Genomic DNA, 22285 nt, shown 5'->3' with positions numbered 1-22285 from the left:
TGAGGTTTCTTGTCCTACCAGAGACCCGAGAGCCTGAAACCACGCTCTTATTGGCTACCAGAGGCAACAATGACGATGTTTGGTCTTAGTTCTTTAAATTCTGCAGTAAGGTGTGAAAACAGAGTGAATGGTGGAAAAGTACACAGCAACCCTTTCCTGCCACAGAAGGGGAAAAACAGTGTCAGTGTCTCAACAAGTAACACACTCACCTTTGGTGCAGGAAGATCAGAAGACTATGGATTTGAATCCCACACTATATACCTGGATTCATTTTTCCAATACTAACACAGTCGTACAACATAAAGGGGGTTTTGCACTCTTGAGCATGCCATCCTTCAAATGTAACATTAAACTGTGTCCCCATCTGCTGGAGTTGCTTGTAGCTCAGGCAGATGTAAGAGATCCTACGGAACTTAACTAAAACAGTAGAAGAATCTACTCAGTGTACTAACCAAATTTCCCTTATTGAGTATGAATACAACCATGAGTCCCTCTGAAAAGAGGCCACTGGCCTAGTGGGATCAACCTAATCAAAAAGCATAATTAAAAATAAAATAAAACAGAATGCAATCACCACCAGCTTCCCTTGTTTCTACTGCATACAAAGAGGCAGAAGTACTGAATTATAACTTATCTTCAGGGTACCCTCCTCCTGGAAGACCTCAACAGGCAGGAATCCCAAATTCACAGACAGCTTGGAGAGGCTACCACTCCTAAAATGCAAATTAGTGAATACTCAGTTCCTTTGTGAGAGACTGGCATAATGGTTAAGGTGTTTACCTTACAGACACAAGGTGCAGGGTTTGATTCTCACATAAGGTAATTAGCTAGGCTTAAAATGGCCCACAATGTAGTTAGCTTAGTACTGATCCATGAACCTAAGAACCTATGAACCATGTACTGCTTTTCTCTGCAGAAGGGAAATAATTTCAACCTCCCCTTTCTTGTTCAGGCACCACCTGAAGGACTGTGTTAGACCGAATCAGTAAAGGACTGTAATACAGCTTATCCTGTAAGGCTAACAAAGCTGAGTCAACTGCTTGTAGCTCCAAATGTTTTATGGGGAGTTTTGTTCTCCAGGAGGAGCACTTTCAAATGAAGTTCAGCCGAAGTTGGCTCTATACTCCACTAATGAAGAATTCATCATTAGGACCTGAAATAGTTTCAGTTACATGAAGGAAAAGTCATTATTTCTGGACAAGTGCCTGCTTCAAGATAAAAATTAAGAAGTGCTGTGTTGGTCCACTGACAAAAACAGACACAGATGTGATGTAATAACTTTTAGTTGACCAAGAAAGAATGCAATTATTCAAGTTTTCAGGTTAACGTGATCCCTTCATCAGGAGTTACTGCTGATGTCAAATAAAACTTAGTACATCATGCAAGTGTCTTTGTGGTTACTATAGGACAAATCCATTTTGCTGTGTCTGCCATGAGTTCCATATCCCTAACAATTACTCAGAAATGGAATGTTTTTATTTTATTTTTTCCATATACAGCAGTTAAGGAACTAAGGATGTAATGGAAAGAAACATATTTCATCCACACCTCTCAACTGTACAGACTTTTGCAGAATGTCCAGACTTTTGCCTTATATTTTTGGTCCGTTTTTCATAAAATTGTGGCTTTCTGGCAAATTAGTGGTAAATCATTAAAGACTGAAGTTAGAAAATAATGACAGACATTTGAATTTTAGACTTCATACCCTCCAGAAAATTCATGTTAATGCAAAACCTGTTATTCTATCATCTTTCTAAGTTTGTAAGAGCAATATTTCAAAATTGTTCCTATTTGTAGCACTTTTTATGGCTTTGTCCAGATTTCTTACTTTAAGAGGTTGAGAGGTATGATTTCCTCACACTGCTTCTATTGGTCATCTTTTCCCCACAGCTTTTGTGCTGTAGAAAAGCATTCTGGTCTGATTAGTCCTTTGTTTATTCTATGGTGTGACATAATTTATAAGCTGCAGTGTTCATCAGCTGTCATCCTTCTATTTTCTGTTTATTCTAAACTCCAAGCTAAAGCAAGAATGCAAATGCCATTACAGTGTATATTTTGTAAACAGATACTGTTAGGCCATCTACCAGTGTTAAGCCTTCCACCAGTACTGGCTGACCATTACAGTGTACATTTTGTAAACAGATACTGTTAGGCCATCTACCAGTGTTAAGCCTTCCACCAGTACTGGCTGACCATTACAGTGTACATTTTGTAAACAGATACTGTTAGGCCATCTACCAGTATTAAGCCTTCCACCAGTACTGGCTGACCATTACAGTGTACATTTTGTAAACAGATACTGTTAGGCCATCTACCAGTGTTAAGCCTTCCACCAGTACTGGCTGATCATTACAGTGTATACTTTGTAAATAGACACTGTTAGGCCATCTACCAGTGTTAAGCCTTCCACCAGTTCTGGCTGACCATTACAGTGTATACTTTGTAAACAGACACTGTTAGGCCATCTACCAGTGTTAAGCCTTCCACCAGTACTGGCTGATGTGGCTGAGCTTCTTGATGGTCTCCTTGGTCATTAGATTAATAAAAACATACAACACTGTTAAGTATACAACTGCAATGTTCTTAGCATGCTGTTAAAGACTGCTGCATCTAGCATGTCTACTTGTCGATCTTTCTTTGTATTAACTTTAGTTGCTGTTGTCTTTCGACTTTTCCCGGTTAGGGGTCGCCACAGCGGAACTCCAGTCCGCTAATGATTGGCAGTAGATTTTCACGGTGCCGAGTTGCCAGCTTGATGCCCAACCTTCAATGAAGGCAAGTCCATTCACGCATGTCTTTCGGAACACCACTCGACCCGCGGGAAGGACATGCAGACTCCACACAGAAGGCACTCCCCGCACATTAGCTGAGAATCGAACGGGAGAACCTCTTGCTGTGAGGCAACTGTATAAAAGACTACTGTTTCTCTCTGACCTCCTGAAACCCTGGGCTAAACCTGAAAAAGGCCCATAAGGATCTGTATTCTACCCCATTTAACAGACAAGCCAATAAATACACAAACTGCATTCTTCTACGTAACTTGCTGTACCTAGCACTTTAATGGCCAGGTGTTTACATCTATTAACTGCTAAAGTTCTTTTCATCTACTGAAGCCTTTCACGTGGGACTGACTTGTTACCAGGTTTGGTTTCACATGATTCTCTTTCACCAACTGAACTCATCTGGTAGCCCAGTAAAGGTGTGTTTTCCATTTGCCCTGCTGGTGAATTTTTGGTTTCAGCCCAGTAACGTAATTGGTTGATGTTTTGGAAGAACCAGTTTGGTCACTGAGCACATTTCAGATTCCTTACTCAGCTTCACCGACAGGCTAGCTGATTCTGCTTTCATTTAGTTGTATTGTTTCTGCATATCTCACTGTTAAAGATTTTTATTCTGTTTTTGTCAGATTACTGCTTCTTCTACTAATCAGTTTTGCTACACTACTGCTTACTGTTTTTGTTGTACTAATTTATTTCCTTTTTTTTTACTACTTTTATATTCTGTCTCTTGTGGCAATTTACTTTAGTTTGTTTACTTCTCTACTGTCTGATTTACATACGTTACACTTCACTGCTCTCCTACTTTCAGGAACTCCTTGACATTCTCCCACTCATTTAAGCCGCCTGTGGTTCCACCTCCTGTCTCTCTAACTTGCCATCATTTCAGCATTACTAGAAGTCCAGAATACAGGGTGAAAACAGAAGTGTCATCGCTCACCCTGATCTGGGCTGCCTTTCATATTATAATAACCAGGCATCACCTCAGAGAGTGAAACATCACAAGGAAAGGGGTCTGCACTGTCTTTGTGAAGTACATCAAGGATAAAACTTAGACAGGATGTCTTCCTCAGTCCTTATCTATGGCTCTATTACTTGATGTCAGGTCCATACAAAATAAGTCTGACACAGTGTTATACTTAACTTGGAATGCTGACTTGGCATTTATCATAGAGCCCTGGGTCAGTGAGAAATCTAAACCATCTTGCATCTTTTGTCTCTCTGATTTTATAACTAATGAGCTCACCAAACCCCTCAGCTGACCAAAGCAGTCATCAAATATACTAACATTAGTTTAAAGAATTTCTACAGGAAGATTTTCTCTGAGGTGGTCCAGTCTCGGAGGCAATATATTTACAGTTCAGGTGGATGAGGATAGACACATACATTGATGGTGGAAGGGGAGCAACAACCATTGAAACATAAGAGTTAAGATTATCGTTACCCTAAATATATTATGAAGGTCTACTGGGCAGCAGTAAAAGTGCCTGTGGTAGAATTGGTCATGATATTCTTAATTCTGGTAAGCCAAAGTAGACCCTGTAACCTCTATTCTGCTCAATCACCGTGTAACTCGGAGTCCTAGCAAGGTAAGATCACTAATGCGGTTACTATCTGTTGATCAGCCTAGATTGACCTAACTTGATTGTGGCTGTCTCATCTCCTTTAAATATGTTCCCAATGCAAAAGCGAACTACAGACTTCTCCTTGTACACCAACCACTGAGTTACTTATGGTTGTTTTCCTCATTGATACCACAAGTTCAACACCCAAAGTTGCTGGTTAGTTTTGAATGATACCACTGCCTGGGTGACAAAGAACCTAAGGTACTCATCAAGGCAAGCTTTTATATTATAGAGAGTCTGGGCTCTGCTATGGTTATTCCCTCTGTAATCCAGTTTTAAAGGCAAGATAGTATCTGTTAATTTGTGACATTGCATTAATATCTTTGTATTCATTTTTTTGTAACTACTGTGGAGCTTTTCCCCCGGTCCTCCGCTAAAAATGAGCTAACAGCCCAGCCGGATACCCCTGGTAAACAAATGCAAAATAAAAATAAAACAAACTTTGCCTGATTACCTCATGACATAGTAAAACTTATGTTGTATTCAGAGTATTTCCTGTTCACTTTGCGTTAACACCATCTCCACTTCTGCAATTAGATACTGATCTGGTCCATTTGAACATTTAAGAACCATCTCGAGGGGCACTTTAATGCCCTCAACTCCAACTTTTGAAGGTCAGTTTTAAAGAACCAGATTCACTTGTGGTGACATAATAAAGTTGAGACCTAACTTGTACAATTGCTTTTTTCTGTTTCTATTAAACACTTAATAAATCTTTTACTGCACAGTGAATTGTATTATGCAATGTTTTGCTACTGACTCCATGACAACTCACTGACACTTACGGGTCAGATGTCAATGGCTATTAAGTCATCCCATAAAGAATATCTCTTAATCCAGTTTTATTACATCTCATTAATTAATACCCATCAAAGTTACAGCCAGCAAAACAACCAAAGCTCTGACTGGATGAAAACAAATAAAAACATTTTTTTCAGGAGGGCAGAGGTAAGTCATCCTACACCCTCATATTCCCTGCTCAGCTCAAGTAACTCCACAGTTGGACAACAGTGGCGAAAGTGAAAAGTCAAAAATACTTTTAAGCAGGATCAGGGTGCTACAGATCTAGAATGTGTATTCAAAGAGGTGAACCCTTACAAATTCACACAGCAAAAAAGGATAGAGAATCCGTGAATTCCATCATCAGACCTTGTTACAGCGATCCATGCTTTTTTATCTAACTGCCTTAATTAATTTAAAGGCTAGTCCCTTGGGCTCAATGGTGATGACCTTACCCAACTTCGACAGGTGCAGAATTCTGCTGCAAGGAGTCTGAATGCTGCCAATCACAACATTAATATTACATGTGAATAAGGTAGTAAGAAAATCCTTCTGTGTTGCTCATCGTATAAACAAGGGCGTAGCATCTAGATCCAGAGAGGTCATCATACCACTGTACTCGAACGTTATCAGACCCATCATTAGAGTATAATGCCCCCTTTGGTATGTACCTGACTAGACACATGCAGCCACAAAGTTTCCTTACAAAACGAATAAAGGGAGTAAATACAATGTCCTAAGCTGATTGTCTCAAAGCCCAGTCTCTTTACTCAGTATCATACAGACGTCTGAGAAGTGATCTTTGCCTGTCATAAAAGACATCCCAGATCCTGTTTTGATGAACCTTTTGCACATCTGCAAAATAAACAGCATCATAACTGTACATCAAAAGGCATACATTTTGCTTGCAACATAAATAGGACAAGTTGGACAGGCAGACATATTTCTCAGAGAATTCCCATTCTCTGGAACAGACTCCTCATCCATGTGAAGCAGAGTTCCTCCCTATCCCTATTTAAGTGCAATCTGGACCAATGTATGTGTAATCGGAAATTCATCTCTGGTCTGGCTCCCATAGTCAGCCTTAGGCATAGGCCACCTAGGGTGCTGCTCTAGCAGGGGCTCTTTTCCAGTAAACTGTATGGTTTAAACAGACCAGGATGAGGGCACTATGTAGCGTTGGGGGGCACTGTGGAGCCCTTTTGCCTAGGGCACCACTTGACGTAAGGCCGACCTTGCTGGCTCCTACATCTCTGATGGACAGAGGCAGTCAGTAAATCACTATCTATATAAATCAAATTTGTGGGTCATGTTTAGGTTGCTTGGCTCTAGTGGTCGTTAAGTGTAGTATACACCTATGAACCTATATCTGTATTACAGATGAGCAGAAAATGCATGCTGCAGCAAAGTCACTTCTTTAAATCTTAATTCTGTTACAGTGACCTACACAACCAGAGTATATTTTACCTGCATGAACTTTTATCCCCATACATCCACACCAGACAGCAATGGTCATCAGGTGAGAGGTTGCTGGTCATTTCCAGGACTCAGCTTGGGACTTCCAGCAGACATTCATTTACCTGTCTAAATCCCTTTCGATAGAGCTGACTACTGTCTGTGTTTCAAAACTCCTGAGGCCAAGGCTTCATTCTGGAGGTCCTTAAAATATTTACTTACTTATTGATTTATTTATTTAGGAGGGCTTTCCATACTTTAATGCAGTGAACCTGTCCTTAACCATGGTTTATTTATTTATTTATTTTATATTTGATTACCAGGTTGGTCTGACTGGGCAATCAGGTGCCCATTTTGAGCAGAGGCCCAGGGAGAAAAGCGCCACATACATGGCAATCAAATAAAATACAAATGCTCCACATACATGATAAAAATACAATACTCAGAGAGGAGTACAAATTAATAGAGCAAACAAACAATAGTATATCGTGGCACAGTATGATGAGAAGTTACAGAAGTGTACAATATATAGCGTGTACAGTAGTAAGGCAGAAAATATAATGTATTTGAGTAAGAAAGTGCAGTAAAACTACATACAGTTATATGCATTTAAAAATACAATTCAATATGGTAGGTTTTTTTTAATGTATTTGACTTTTGAGTAGTGCCAGAGGAAGATTTATCTGAATGGTGGTAGTAGGGCTAGCCATGGTCTGTACAGGTACATTGCCAGATGAAACTGAGGTGGGCTTTTAATTGGGTTTTAAAGATGGGACTGCTGTTTTGCAAGCAGATATCCGGTGAAAAATAATTCCAGATTTTAGCAACTGTTTAGGAGTAGAGGAATTCGCCAGCACTGTGTGTACACTTAGCTACCTCAAGAAGGGATTTGTTTGTGGATCTTAGTTGGCGAGCAGAATTGTGAAAGTTGAGTAAGCCTGAGAGATCAGGAATGTTGTCTGGGTGGTATAGCAAGTAGTGAGCCATGGTGAGTTGGTTAAAGAAGGTTGTCCTTCTATTGCAAATCTTCTACCACCACTGCTAGCACTTTGGTGAAATAACTATAGATTTGTGAACCCAGCGGACACACCATCCATTTGCACAGGTAACCCATGACCAATGCCCAGTTAGGTGACTTGCTCAGAATCACATAATAGGAAATGGAAGTTGTAGGAATCAAATCCAGGCCTGCTGCAGTGTCTAGGTCTAGCAAATGCTATGCAAGGTAGGAATAACAGTGCTATTTGTAAATCAGTGTTTTCTATTTAGGGGGTACAGGTAATCTGTTATCTTCCATCGTGGGAGTCACACTTTCTGTAGGAGCACAAGTATCTGAATCAGACAAATCACAACACTGTATTCTGCAAAGGATGCTTTTCTCCATATTAGTTGAGGAAATTGAAAATACTCAAGTTTGTATAAAAACAAAGTGTCCACCTTCTCTACAAGATCATCCAACTAAAGAGAGTGATTATATTAAGCAGCAGGGGCTGTGGAAAGTACATTAACCAATCTGGGGATATGCAGACACCCCCCACTGAAAATATTGACTTTTAACAAATGTCCCTTCACAATTTTCTCTCTAAAATTTTGTATATTTGTACTATAAGGTTTACTATTTTAAAAAAAAAACTTCCTTCATTGTGCATTGCTAACAGGTTTGAAATTTAGTTGTGGGACACAACATGGTGGTTTTACACACATAAATGTGTGAAGGCACTTTGCATTGTGTTAATCATGTTTTTATAAAGGTAAAGAATATCATTAGTGAAGACTGATAAATGCAGCAGTGACGACTATGTGTGAGAGGAAACCCCCAGTGTGTGTGTGTGTGTGTGTGTGTGTGTGTGTGTGTGTGTGTGTGTGTGTGTGTGTGTGTGTGTGAGAGAGAGAGAGAGAGAGAGACAGCAGAAGGGTGAATGGCACTGAACCCATGAGGGTGCAGCAAGTCTCACAGGAACAAAAATGGCCCTAAAAATTCAGATTCTCTAAGTGAAGTTCTGTTTCAGGCAGTACCCCAGAAGCATGGGCTTTGCACATCAGGGCTGAAAATAAAGCCCCAACTATGGGCCTGACATGAATTCAGGATCAAAGTGGAAGTAGATGGACATTAAAGGACAGTTTTGATTTAATGTAAAGAAGGAAAATGTGAAATCAAATAAAAGAGCAAGAAGAATGACAAAAGGGAGGAAGTCAGGTTATATGCTTACATTTTATGCAGGAGAAGGACTATGGGACAAAAAGAAACTGCATAAGTATGTGAAAGAACAAAAGGGAACATCAGAAAATATGCGTAAGCATTACAGCCAAAGGATTCCATAGCCAGAACTTCACAGAAAGTTTCACTAGAAACCGACTTTAGGTACTGCTCAAAGGTATAGTGCACCAGGCACATATACTGTTACCCTGCAGAATAAGAAGTTATGTACTCACCATAACGTTCCATGTGAGTTGTTCATCTAGCCTTCATTCTTGACTGATGGGTTTGGAGCCAATCCATCGGCTCCGGTACGGCCACATGCAAAGCTCGAGGCCAAGCCCCTATCCCATGATGCACTGTGAATTACCTCAGATCTTGTTTGCTGCGTGTGCTATAACCAAATAAAATAGCTATCTCCCTAAGGAAGGGAAGAAGAATTGAGCAACCAGGATGAGACCAACATCTAGATCAGCTATCAGCCAGGAGAGGGAAGCAGGGATGGACATAAGAATGAAGGTGAGATGAACAACTCACATGGAACGTTATGGTGAGTACATAACTTCTTAATGTGAAGTTGTTCAATCTCGCCCGTTCATTCTTGACTGATGGGTAGCATCCCAAGCACCATCAATCTCGGGTGGCTCACGGGAGTACATTCTTCAGGACCGTGGACTCAAAGGAAGCCCTATCCCTGGAGGCCTTATCAACTTTGTAATGAGTGATAAAGGTATGAGGTTTTTGACCAAGTGGCTGCTGCACAAATGTTATCAAGGGGCAGTTTGGCTGAAAACACAGAGGATGTAGAAACTGCTCTGGTTGAGTGAGCTTTAATCTTGTGTTGCAAAGGCATATTAGAAGCTGAACAGACAAAGGTGATACAATCAGATAACCATTTAGACAGAGTTGTTTTAGCCACTGGTCTACCTTTTCTGGCTTCAGAGAATGACACAAAGAGCTGGTCTGATTTCCTGAAATCTTTTGTTCTATCCAAATAAAATCTGAGCTGTCTGTGAACATCAAGTTTGTGCAGCATATACTCCAACTTGTTGGAATGATTAGGGAAGAAAACTGGTAACTCAATAACTTGGTTAATATTGGTTTCTGAACAAACTTTGGGCAAAAAGGAAGGATTTGTCCTAAGAGATGCTCTATCAGCATGAAAAACTAAATAAGGAGGGCTGACAGATAAAGCCTGAAGTTCTGACACTCTGCAGGCAGAAGTAATAGCTACCAGAAAAATGGTTTTCCACGACAAATATCTGAGGTCACAAGATGATGCTGGTTCAAAAGGTGGAAGAATTATACGTGAAAGCATAAAATTTAGATTCCATGGAGAATATGGAGTTTTCACAGGTGGTCTCATGTGAAATGTCCCCTTGAGAAAGGCTTTGGATAACTTGTGAGACATGATATTTAACCCGTCAATCCCAAGATGAAAATTAGATATAGCAGCCAACTGAACCCAAACTGTTGCTGCTGCCACTCCTTTGTTAAAAATCATAGTCAAAAAATCTAGTATGGATGTCATAGAGGCTTGGTAAGGGTCAATATTATGTTTAGAGGCCCATATGGAAAATCTCTTCCACTTACTAACATATAATCTCCGAGTGGACGGCTTATGAGAAGACAAAAGGATCTGTTTTGTCTCATTGGAAAAGTTATTAAGCTTGGCTATGAGGGGAACTGGAGCAGCCAAGCTGTCAGCTTCAATGACTGCAGAGAGGGGTGAAGGTCCCCTGACAGATGTGTCAGAAGGTTTGGAACTGGGTCCAGAATCCAGGGAGCCTCCAAGAGATGATGTTGAAAGAATGGGAACCAAATCTGCCGAGGCCAATGAGGGGCTATAAGGATGATGGTCATTCCCAGGGATTTTGCTTTCTGTAGAACCTTGGGTATCAATGGTATTGATGGAAATGCATAGAGGAGACCCCCGGGAACAATTGTATACAACTGTGGCCCTCGGGGCTTCTCCCGGAGGAGGAATCAGAGCAAAGTAGCTTCTGCATTTTGTGTTGATGTGATTGGCAAAAAGGTCACAGCAAGGCTGGCCTCATTTGTGGAAAATCCTGTCCGCAATGTCTTTCTTCAGGGACCACTCATGTGGCAACAAGATTGCCCTGCTTAGTTTGTCTGCTATCATGTTGGATCTCCCCAGGATGTGTGTTGCCAATAGAAAGCGCTGGGAGGAAACAACTCACTGCCAAACTCTGAGGGCTTCTTGGCAAAGTGGGTAAGATCTGGTTCCCCCTTGCTTGTTCAAGTACCAGACTACTGACATATTGTCTGTCTGAATCACAATCATTCCTAGAGGAAAAGAGTCCTGGAAGTACTGCAACGCCAAAAGTACTGCTCTCATCTCCAGAACATTGATATGCAAGTGTGACTCTTGATCGGTCCATGTGCCTTGGGCAGTCTTTCCCTAAAAATGCCCCCCCCACACCCTATCAGGGAAGCGTCCATGGTCACAATGGCTACTGGAGGGGGTAGAACAAAGGGGAGTCCAATGGTGACATGAAGAGATGTCAACCACCACTGGAGATCTTTCTTGCAAGGGCTTGTAATCAATATTGTGTGGTCCATGGGTAGTTCCTGGTAAGACCATTGAGAGGACAACAGCCATTGAAGGATCGGCATATGCATTTTTGCTAATGGTACGGCTAGGATTGCTGCCACCATCATACCCAACACTTTCAGAACTTCTGAAGCTGGTGCTCTGTCTTTTGATACCAATGTGCTGACATGCTAATAAAGAAGGAAGACTCTTTCGATAGGTAGCCTTAGAGTGGTGGTTGAGGTGTCTAGCTCTGTCCCAATAAAAATGATATGCTGCAATGGCAACAAGGCAGACTTTTCTGAGTTGACCATAATACCTAGATGATTGCAGAGTGACAGTGTGTACTCCCTTGCCTGAATAAGTTGATGCCTGGTGGTGGTGGTAAGGAGCCAATCGTCTAGGTACGGAAACACCTGGAATCCTAGACACCTCAGGTGAACCGTGACCACTGTCATGCATTTGGTGAACACTCTGGGGGCTGTAGTGAGACCAAAGGGCAGGGCTAAAAACTGAAAATGATTGGCTCCTAGCCATTAATGCAGGTGATCTTTGGATGGCCTGGCCATCTTTATATGGTAGTATGCATCCTTGAGATCTCTCGAGCACATCCAATTGTTCTTCCCTAAGAAGGAAGTATAGACTGAAGCGTGACCATCTGGAACTTCTCTTTCTTTACATATTGGTTGAGTCTGCTGAGGGCCAAAATGGGTCTCCAGTCCCCTGTTTTCTTTGGAACCAAAAATAATCTTGAGTAAGTTCCGGATCCTGCTTGGTCTGCTGGGACTGGCTGGATGACACTTTTTTGTAGCAACATTCGGACCTCTAAAGATACCTGTTCCCTGTAACTGGATAGAACTTCTGGGATTCTCCTTATGGATTGGGGGGGGTGAAGAAAGGTATGAAGTACCCTCTGGAAATGATACTTTGTACCCAGCTGTCTTTTGTTAATTCTTGTCAGGCGTCTGGATACAAAGATAAGCGACCCCCGACTGCCTCCAGAGCAGAACAGTGGGGCCTCCTTTCAGGAGCGCTGGTAGGGTTGCCCAGAGAAGTGATCTCTGTCACCCTGATATTGTGGACCCCTCTGCCGCGAGGGCGGCATCTTCCACTATTACCCCCTCCTCTGCCCCTGGAGGGGGGTTCACCATGTGTGTCCTGAAAGGCTCCTTGGGCTTTCCGGAACCACATTTTTCCTCCTCTTTAACATTTGGGATAAGGTCAGATAGGGGTGGAAAAACGGACTCTGATGACAGACAGAGTCTTTCCCTCCTGTTCACACCTGGTCAAGGTTTCCTTCATATTAGGCCCAAAAAGGAATGAGCCATCAAAGGGGGTGTTAACAAAGGATGACTTGAAGGGCTCCACGAAGGAACACAAGCGCATCCAGGAATGTCTTCTAAGAGCGATTCCTGTATCTGCTGCCCTACTTGTTCCATCAGCTGCATAGGATATGAGATGCATGGATGAGTTGACAACAGAATTTGGGGTAGAATGCTGGGTAGCAACTTTATCAGATGCACCTGCAGCTACTGTACCCTGAAGAGTATCTCCTAACTCCTTAAGGAAATCTCTTTGCAACCTGTAAAATGGGTTAAGAAGTTCAGTGAATGAAGAGCAAAAGTCACTGAACTGAACATGCATTTCCCATATCAATCCATGATCCTAGACTCTCCATTAGGAGGATGGATAAGATGAGGAAATCTCAGACATTTCCTTTTTGGTGGCCGCCGCCGCCACCACCATGGCATCAATGGGAACTCCTTTGGTTAAAAATGTTTTGTCTGGTGGGGCAGATATAAACTTATAAGCACAAAAAGAGACTATAACCACTGCACAAAAACCACCAAAAACTCGAAAAAAGCGCAGTAGGAGGGAGAATGAATATAATCCAAAGGTGTATTTATTGAAGTAAAACAATTCCACAACCACGCCAGGAAAAGGAAAACATAAACGCTTTGTAAAATCAAATGCGCGTTTTCGTCTCATTGATTAGACTTCATCAGATGCGTGAAAAATCACGTTAGTAACACCATTTTTATACTCTCCTTAAATTAAATAGTTAATTAGTCAACCTATAGAAATCCTGGGAAATAAATACATTGAAATAATTTGAATTCATCTTTCCATTAAAAGCTACGAAAGGGAACATCATAAAAAATCTTTAAAAACAAGTTTCATAGAAATAAATAGTTAACTAGTTATATATAGATAAAATTTTATAAATTTTAGTGTATAAAACCAATGATAAAATGTGATGTTAAAATGTTGCATTAAAAAAAAAAAAAAAACACGCATTTGATTTTACAAAGCGTTTATGGTTTATGTTTTCCTTTTCCTGGCGTGGTTGTGGAATTGTTTTACTTCAATAAATACACCTTTGGATTATATTCATTCTCCCTCCCTACTGCGCTTTTTTCGAGTTTTTGCAGATATAAACCTGTTAGGCCTCCTAGGGCCAGGCTCCATGGACTCCAGTGACTCCCACGCCCTTCAAGAAACCAACTGCATGAGCTCATTGAAGGTCGGAGACACCCAAGAGGTGGAGGATTGAGACCCGAAAGCCTTCAGGAGAACTGACTTATCCTCAGTAGGGCTTTTGGACTGCCAATCACCCCTCTGCCTAAGGATCTCAAGTATCTCAGCAAAGGAGATATCCTCAGAGGGGGACCGTGGGGACCCTTCTGACTCATCCAAGTCAGTGTCAGATGTTAAAGACTCCCGTGGGGAGTCTAAGTGTCTCCTCGTGCACAATCTCTTCCTGGGGACCTCCTCAGTGGGAGCTTCTGGGGAGGTCTCGGAAGAGCAGGGGGCACCCTGTGGGGCTACCTGGGGCTCTGGGTCTCTACGCTTAGCCTGGATGATGGAAGCAGAAGCGGACACAGGCGCTTTAGGGGATGAGGAAGCAAGGCCTGAAATCGAGGATGTCATGGGGGACAAAGCTCTCCTCATGGCTTCGAAGGCATCAAGGCTCTGATGGGAAAGAATCAACGGATCCAAGGGAACTGACAAACCCTCCTGCACCAAGGCAGTGGGCTCCGAACCGGAGGTAGGAGCCAAGCTCATCCGAGCCGAAGCCCCGAGAGGAAGATTCGTCACCAAGTCAGTCCGACTATCCTCCCCAGATCCGACTGGAGAGTGTCGGCTCCTACAGTCCCCAGTTGGCACAGAGGACATCAGAGTGGATGGAGCTGAGGACACTAGAGCAGGTCTCGGCTCCGAAGGCTCCACGATCAACAGGTCTGCGTCTTCTGGCTCCGAAGGGCCGATACGGCTCAGAGGAGGAGTAGCTAAAGCAGGAGCAGTGGTCTTCAGCTCCGAAGCTACTTGGGTCAGAGCCGACAGCAATTTAGCAAGGCCTGGTACCTGTAAAAGCTTCTGCACTAATTGATCCATATCCAAATCTGAAAGGCTGACAGATGATCTAGATGAATGCACTGATGGTGCCGACTGGAGCAATGGTGACCGAGGCACTTCGGATACTGGCTCCAAAGCTGTGGGCCGGCTCCAACAAGAAAAGACAGTCGGCTCTGAAATTTGCGGAGCTGATGTTGCAGAGTCATCAGAGTTTTTTTGATTTTTTAGAATGCTTGGAGTCCTTAGATTCAGTAGATGACTTAGAAGATTTGCTGGCCACATCCTGGTCACTGAAAGTCTCTTGAAAGGGGTATTTAAGCAAGCCCGTATCCATTAATTTCCATTTCCTTTCTAACAGAACCCTGGAAGAAAAGGAATTGCAGATAGCACAAAATTCATGCAAGTGGACAGCCCCAAGCAATACACACATGTAACATGTCCATCAATAGCTGACATTTTCTGGTTACAGTCCAGACATTTTTTAAAACCGGACTTTGGATGCTTTTCCTTATCATCCGCCATGATCCCACTCTAAAAACACACGTGGATTAACAACTAGTATATATTTAGACTAATAGGCTCTAAACGCACACAAACACACAAAAGAGCCTAAGCTAAAGGTATCCAAGAACTACTACACTAATTATAAAACACACACAGATTAACAATGAGTATAAATTTAGACTGATAGGCTCTAAACACACACAAACACACAAAACAACCTAAGCTAAAGGTATCTAAAACTAACCAATTATAACTACTATCTAAACAACCACACACAGAACTTTAACAATATACTATCCCAAGAACTAGGCCAAAAATTTAAAGAGGCAATATATAGAAATATATATATAAAAGACATGGAAAGGGGATTGCAATTGAACTAAGAGCTCAATAACTAACTACCTATATCCAAAAAATACTAAAAGTATGCAATAAAGACTAAACAGAGAATACTTAAAGATTACTGGCCGAGCTTTCACTGGAACCTCTGATCAGATGCCGCAGCAAACTAGATCGGAGGTAATTCACAGTGCATCATGGGATAGGGCTTGGCCTCAAGCTACTAGAAGACCTCGAGCTTTGCATGTGGCCGTACCGGAGCTGATGGATCGGCTCCGAACCCATCAGTCAAGAATGAATGGCGAGATTGAATAACTTCACATCCCTGGATTACTGCAAGAAGGGAAGAGGACTCAACCATATTTATGAAAGCTCTGATATCTGCTCCTTTTTATCCCTCAGTGCTTCAATATATTTACCTAAAACCTGACAATCAACTAATTGTTATAGTTAACCTTAGCAGATAATGCTTCTTTATGTCTACCTTAAATCTGTAATTATGAACAGACTTAGAAGTCTTTTTGAGTCTTCTAATTCCTAACAAATGGAATTGAAATCTTTTTTTTTTCATTTAATTTTAGATGACAAAGAGTAAAACCAAACAGCAATACTTTTGTTTCAGAGTCTGAAATGTAAAGGACAAAGCTGAGATGTCAGCTCAGATGAGATTCCCTAAAGGTAGCTATACTTACTGGTTTACTTTACATCTATGTAGTGTTTGCAGTTCTATGGCGGGGTGCAAATGTTTAATCCAAATTACCTGTCCTTTTCTTACTCATGTTAGGTTACTGCTAAACCTTTGCAGGACACGCAGTATAGCACAGCTAGCAGATTACAACCAATGGACTACATTCCAACCTGTGCGATGTATGCCCTATTTGCCCTTTCCTAGCATTCACAAACCAAATGAGTGTAGCTCAGTAATGTAGCAGTTTAGCTGTCAGCCCAGCCACTAGTGGCCTGTAATATGCACCTGCTCCAGCAGCTGGGATGTCAGCCCAGTCACTAGTGGCCTGTAACGTGCACCAGCCCCAACAGCGGAGATGTCAGCCCAGCCACTGGTGACCTGTAACATGCACCGGTCCCAACAGTTGGGATGTCAGCCCAGCCACTAGTGGCCTATAACATGCACCTGCCACAACAGCTGGGATGTCAGTCCAGCCACTAGTGCCCTGTAATGTGCACCTGCCCCAACAGCTGGGATGTCAGCCCAGCCACTACTGGCCTGTAACATGCACCTGCCCCAACAGCTTAGAAGAAGCCATGAGAATGCTACAGCAGCAGATCCTATCTGCTACAGTACAGAGAAGCACCTATTTATTGATTAGCATACAAATCATGAATTGTTTGCAGTTAAATTCACTCAATGTAAGTGCTGTGATTGGATTAGTATCTAAGAAATTGAATCAGTAACAGCACTATGACAAAACATAATTTAAATTTGAGTCAGATTAACGTGTATGCAACAATAATTTAATTGGACAAAACTGACATACAACATTTCAGTACTGTAAAATGAAAGTTTAACAGACTGCAAATAAGAGTAATACTTCAACAGTGAGATAGATCTGTAAGGCTAAACTTCTATACACACTTTTCTAAACCTTTGTTAGTCGCACAACAATATTTGTGCATTCAAGTATACTAGTCGAAATATTTCACACAGGCAATGTACATTTCCATTTTCTAAAAAACAGCAATAACAATTTTAATTGCACAACAGTTTGGCGATTTTGAACAAGGAAAAATAAATGCTCCTTGAAAGTTAAAGATGCACTTAGAGAGACAAGTAGAGTTTGCATTTTCTACACTGCCTGTTTCCAGCTTTGTAAACATCTGCAAATGATATTGTATTCTGGTGTGAGACACAATAAAACATATTATGATGAAGAAATATAATTCATCACAAACTTAATCAGAAAGCCATCAAGAAGATGGCCACAATTAAAAAGAAATATAGGCAAGTCAGAAGGTATACTTACCAGCTCAATACCTGCATAGTCTTCCTCATAAGCTGAAAGTTTACCGATCCACCGAAGCACTCCATAAACTGTGGCATTATTTTTGGCTTTAACTTCAACCATGGAACCAATCTCTAGGTCGGGAATGTTTAGGTTCATTGCTGTGTTACTGGGATGTTGTACTTCGGAAGGATCCTTATGGTGTTCTGCACTGGACAAAGAACTACATGCAGGGTAATCAGCAACATTCGTTTCCGAAGAAGATAAACCAGACCTCTGACTGGCAAGGTTACTTCTGCCATTCAGTTTCTGCTGTGCTTCTAGAATGAACAAAAAAAAAGAAAAAATGTTATCTTTCAGCTTAAGTTAAACTTAGGTCAACATGATTTGAATATGCCGAGTGCCTTCCCACAGCATAAAATAAAGTTCCTCTAATTCATCAAAGTAGTAACTTTAAGACCTACTACAGCTCCTCAATCTAGTCAAAAGTACTCTCAGATAGGTCTTCCAGATCTATATGCACAACACTGACACAGTACTTAATAGGGGACTTCCTGGGCTGCTTTATAATCTAAAGTTACTCAAATTTCATTGGCAGAGGATATACTGCTACCTTCCTTATCTTCAAATATTCCACATCTGCAATGTTAGAAGCAGAAAAATGGCTACCAATGGATAAGTTTTAATTTGAATGCTTTGGAGTTTTTATCTGCAATGCTGCATCCTTGGCTAATAAACGAAGCAAGACTGAGCTAGCTGGACAGAGGGGAAAGGGCACGATGGCCTTTTTTGGGAAGAGGGTAAGAAATATAGGCCATCATTCTGCCACTGTCCCAGAAGGCAGGTAAGAACATTAAAGTGAAGGTACCAAAGTGCTGGTGCACAGGCTCACTGCACCTAGACATGTTGGAATTCAACTGCTATAGAAGGATGGGTACCCTGAGCTTGCAGTTCAACACTCCACTGTTCTACTGCCCATCTCGCAACCTGAAAAGGATTCATTGCACATTGGAAAAACTGAAACAATCTAAAAAAAAAACTAGATAATGTTTTGTTCAGGAAACTTATTACCAAGTTTAATTAGAGAAGAATGTCTTCAAAAAGTGATAAATACAAACACTTCTAGTGATGATTTGCAATATGGAATATATAAAGTCCCATCAGCCTCTAAGAACTAATTGTGCAGCCATTTCCCTTTAGTGTAACCCCTTGTTCAAAAGCTCCTGCTTTGGGGAAGCCTTACTCCATTTGTTAGTTATAATACACACTGTACAACTAAGTAATTGAGGATACTGTCACAAACAAAGTTCTAAATGATAATGTACCATAATATATGCATAGTCTAAGGGGCAAAATAAGCAAAGACACTCAAAACCCTAGGTATTCAAAATGATATTCAGGAACTCAATAGAAATGCTCCTATCAGTACTCTGCCAACTATCATGTATGCTGGGCACCTTGTAAACAAACATAAAAGTACTCTATTTCTCTGTGTTATGATAACTTAACAAGACAATGATAGTAATGGTTAAAAAGTTACACAATAATGTTAGACAAAGCTTCATTTGTACACTAACCCAAACATTCTTCTCCCTAAAGTTCAGGCTCTAGGCTTGAAAACAAACACACTCTCCCCAAAAGAAAAGCTGAATATTTTTTTTCAAGAAATTAATCTTCTACAATCAAACAAGCCCTTAACTTGCGTCACACATAATTTCATGGAACTTAAGATAATAAAATCAATATGCTTACATCAACAAAGAACAACATCTAGGAATAGCAACCACCTGTTTCCCAAATGATTTGATGACATATAAAACAAAGGCAAATGAGGGCTTTCACAGTCGCATCACTCAATGTGCAAAGCACCGTAAGGTGTACATGCAGTGGCACAGCCAGGTGGAAACACCTGAAGGCAAAAGTGTTGTGATACGAGTGATGCCTTCCGTTCTGTCTAGCATGATTACTTAGCAGTTTTGATGTTAACACCGCCACACCTCAGCCCAAATGAATACAGCAGGCTAAACTGTCACACCAGTGTGACACAGGGCCAGCCTTAAGTCAACTGGACCTATCAGGCCCAAAGGAGGCCCACACAAGGCCATAACAGGATTATTATGCATCATATGACCACAGAGTTGTCTGACAGACACTACAGCAAAGTGCAAGGTGTTTTCATACTGGTAGTCCTGCTCTCTAGTAGTTAAACATATTGTGTAGCAGACATTTCCCCATCATGCAATGCACAGGTGACTAGTCCAGTATTATTAGTAACTGCAGCTTTACACTTCTTGAACAGCTCACAGTGTAAGCTGCTCACTCTCCCACAACTGTCAGTTGCGGAGTCCTCAACACGGTTTTCAACCAAAATCCAGTCAGATTAGCCATCTGGTTTGTGAAATCACAAAAGTAGTCTGCCATCTCAGTCTTGAGACTGCTGCAAGCTTGATAACAAAAGCATATGGACTACATTTTTGCATTCAGAGAAGTACAGTTTAAGTACATTTATAATGGCCCTTAACTTTTTATCTGAAGTTAAAGCTATTAATTTAAGGCAGTGGCTTTATATTTGGAGGCTTTTGAGCTGCTTGCCCCTACTGTACAGCTGCCCCTAGAATCTCCTCCAAGTATTATTCCTCTCTGTTTGTCTTACTGGTTACTAACAGAAGAAATTGGGAAGGTCCTCCCCTTAGACTGGTAGTACAACTTTGAAATTCCCTTAAAGTGTGTGTTCCTTATTGCTGGCTTGTCTGCCTTTAAATCACCTGCAATTGCTTTTAGCTAGACTTGTTTCTGGTACCTTTTCACTTGTGGCTAATTAAAGTGTGTTTTTACATTAAGAAAACTGGCACTGAAATTCCAGTGAGAATACAAAGATAGCCTGGTCTGTCTGAGTTGGGAAACACAGGGAGACTTGGAGAATTACTTGTTGTAGCTAGTTTGATTTGTTTTGCAATACCTTTTCACATCTGGCTAACTAAAGAAGGCTGGGACTGATATTCCAGTGGGAGTAAAAAGATAGACTGGTCTGTCCGAGCTGGAAAACCCACAACAGAGCCTAAAGTGGCATCTACTTTTTGTAGCTAGTTGGTACCTTTTCAGATAGGCTAACCAAAGTGTGTTTTCACATTGAGAAGAGTGGGACTGCTATTCTAGTGGCAATAGTAAAGTAGCCTGGTCAGTCTGAGTTTGGAAATACACAGGGAGGCTTAAAGTGACACTATTTCATCAGCCAAAGAGTTTTTTAGGCACTTAGTTGGGTGTTAAACTGAACTTGAGTGCTATGTTTGCTGTACTTTTACATTAAGAAGTTATAGGATCATCCATCTTGTGGCAGAAGGTGTTTACCTGGACTCTCTCAGTTGTGAGGCACTCCACAGAGCCTGAAGTGTAGCCATTTATTGACTAGAGGCACGAGAGTTAGTTTTCAGCTTTTTCTGCCTACTATAAATTAGACTCATTTTCCTGGAGCTGTTTACTGCTCAGTGGTGGTTAGCAGTACCCTGTACAGTAGCAAACCTATAAAGCTAGTACTTGGGACTTTTAACTCATAGAAAGGGCTTGCATAGAGCTGAGCTTAGGGCAGCTAGATAATGTCATACAACACTAAAGTTATAGCACTAACATCTACCCTTCACTCTAGACACCACACAGGTGACCATTGTAAAACCAAGACCCTCGAACATAATAATCGAATCCTAACACAGGCCCTGACAACATGGATTTACAATTTCCTAATGTCTCTGTGGCCAGCTTGGTAAAGATGGGCATCCTGAGACAACGTAGAAATTGTCTCATGTACTCCGACAAACTTTTAATCTTTAAAGAAACTAATACAATATATATGCAATAGGCGTACATACATAACTTCTTTTGAGGCAAAAATCTCGCTTACAAAGAAGGTTGCCAAAAACACACATGCTACCTCTTTTACATGTACTGCTCACCACATACCTAGACCTTCTCATGCTAAGGCACTTAAAGAAACATTTCTAAACTTCAAAGACCTCCTAAGCCATCATACTGCAACACGTATCCTCAGCAATAACTAAAGAACACAACAAAAGCAACACCTAACAACACACATACACCCAATAATAACAAAGAACAATGACCATAAGGCAATGAAACACTTCACCTAGTACTCCTCTCACAGGGGATTCTATTGTATGACACACATACTCCTCCAACCAGGATGAACAAAGAGAAAATAATGGTTAGATGCCTAACTGAAGCCAGGATCCACAATACCATGCACCCACTCAATTCACTACATCACAGGTACCAACATGAGTCTTATCATACTCAACGTGAGTATTAATAACCTGAGACGTACCTCACTGGACGATGTGAAAAGAGACATTATGGATCTCTCAATATGTATGTATAAATAACCTGAGGCTTACCCGCAATGCCATGCATACACTCAATTCACTGCACCACAAGTACCAACATGATTCTATCATACTCAATGTGAGTATAAATAACCTGAGGCTTACCCATAACACCATGCACACACTGAAGTCACTGCACCACAGCTACCAACTGATTCTATCATACTCAACATGAATATAAATAACTTGACGCTTACCCACAATAACATGCACACACGTCAATGCACCACAGGTACCAACATGATTCTATCATATTCAACGTCAGTATACTAACCTGAGGCTTACCCACAATGCCATACACACACTCAAGTCAGTGCACCACAGGAACCAACATAATTCTAT

General features: G+C 41.3%; 1 protein-coding gene across 3 annotated transcripts in view; it reads right to left on the bottom strand.

Moving 5' to 3' along the window:
• The window catches only part of LOC122817110 (ubiquitin carboxyl-terminal hydrolase CYLD-like), a 363020-nt gene that overhangs the window by 183491 nt on the left and 157244 nt on the right, over nucleotides 1-22285 (bottom strand). For all 3 annotated transcript variants that reach the window (XM_044090288.1, XM_044090289.1, XR_006367148.1), the window contains exon 4: nucleotides 17571-17869. In XM_044090288.1, the coding sequence (XP_043946223.1) occupies nucleotides 17571-17869 (299 nt within the window). The remainder of the gene's footprint in view (nucleotides 1-17570; nucleotides 17870-22285) is intronic.

The sequence above is a fragment of the Protopterus annectens genome, chromosome 12.part0 (genome assembly GCF_019279795.1).
Source record: "Protopterus annectens isolate FY-2018-M chromosome 12.part0, PAN1.0, whole genome shotgun sequence".
In the NCBI taxonomy this organism is placed as follows: domain Eukaryota; kingdom Metazoa; phylum Chordata; order Ceratodontiformes; family Protopteridae; genus Protopterus; species Protopterus annectens.
This window is presented reverse-complemented; position numbering and strand designations above follow the sequence as displayed.